The 377-nt window shown below is 63.9% G+C and overlaps 1 protein-coding gene across 1 annotated transcript in view; it reads right to left on the bottom strand.

The window, feature by feature from the left end:
• The window catches only part of LOC104407250 (E3 ubiquitin-protein ligase DTX1), a gene marked incomplete at both ends in the record, with an annotated part of 2,144 nt that extends 2,025 nt beyond the window's left edge, over nt 1-119 (bottom strand). Inside the window, one exon of the mRNA XM_010016478.1 lies at nt 58-119. Within this exon, the coding sequence (XP_010014780.1) occupies nt 58-119 (62 nt within the window). The remainder of the gene's footprint in view (nt 1-57) is intronic.
• Nucleotides 120-377: the final 258 nt, after the last annotated feature.

A 377-nucleotide genomic window follows, 5' to 3' on the forward strand; every position in this document is an offset into this window, starting at 1 on the left:
CCTCCCCGCCGCCTTGCCCCCCCCAGCCCAGTGTCACCGCGCTGTGACAGCCCTTACCTGCGAGGGCCGGGTGGACGGGGCCGGTGCTGTTCAGGTTCTTAACCGGGAGCGCTGGGACCCTGCAGAGAGATGGGAGGGGAAGGGGCTCAGCACTGCCCCCTCTGCACATGGCATGTCCCCAAGGCAGTGTCCCCTCCGTGCAGTGCAGATGGGGACACAGCCTTAAGGGCCTGATGTCCCATCACACAGGGCTGTCAGCCAGTACACGTGTGCATCCCCGGGGACATCATTGAACCATTGAATCCCAGAGAGGTTTGGGTTGAAGGGACATTAAAGCTCCTCCAGCTCCAACCCCTGCCACAGGCAGGGCCACCTCC

The sequence above is a fragment of the Nestor notabilis genome, unplaced genomic scaffold (genome assembly GCF_000696875.1).
Source record: "Nestor notabilis isolate BGI_N333 unplaced genomic scaffold, ASM69687v1 scaffold17796, whole genome shotgun sequence".
In the NCBI taxonomy this organism is placed as follows: Eukaryota; Metazoa; Chordata; class Aves; order Psittaciformes; family Psittacidae; genus Nestor; species Nestor notabilis.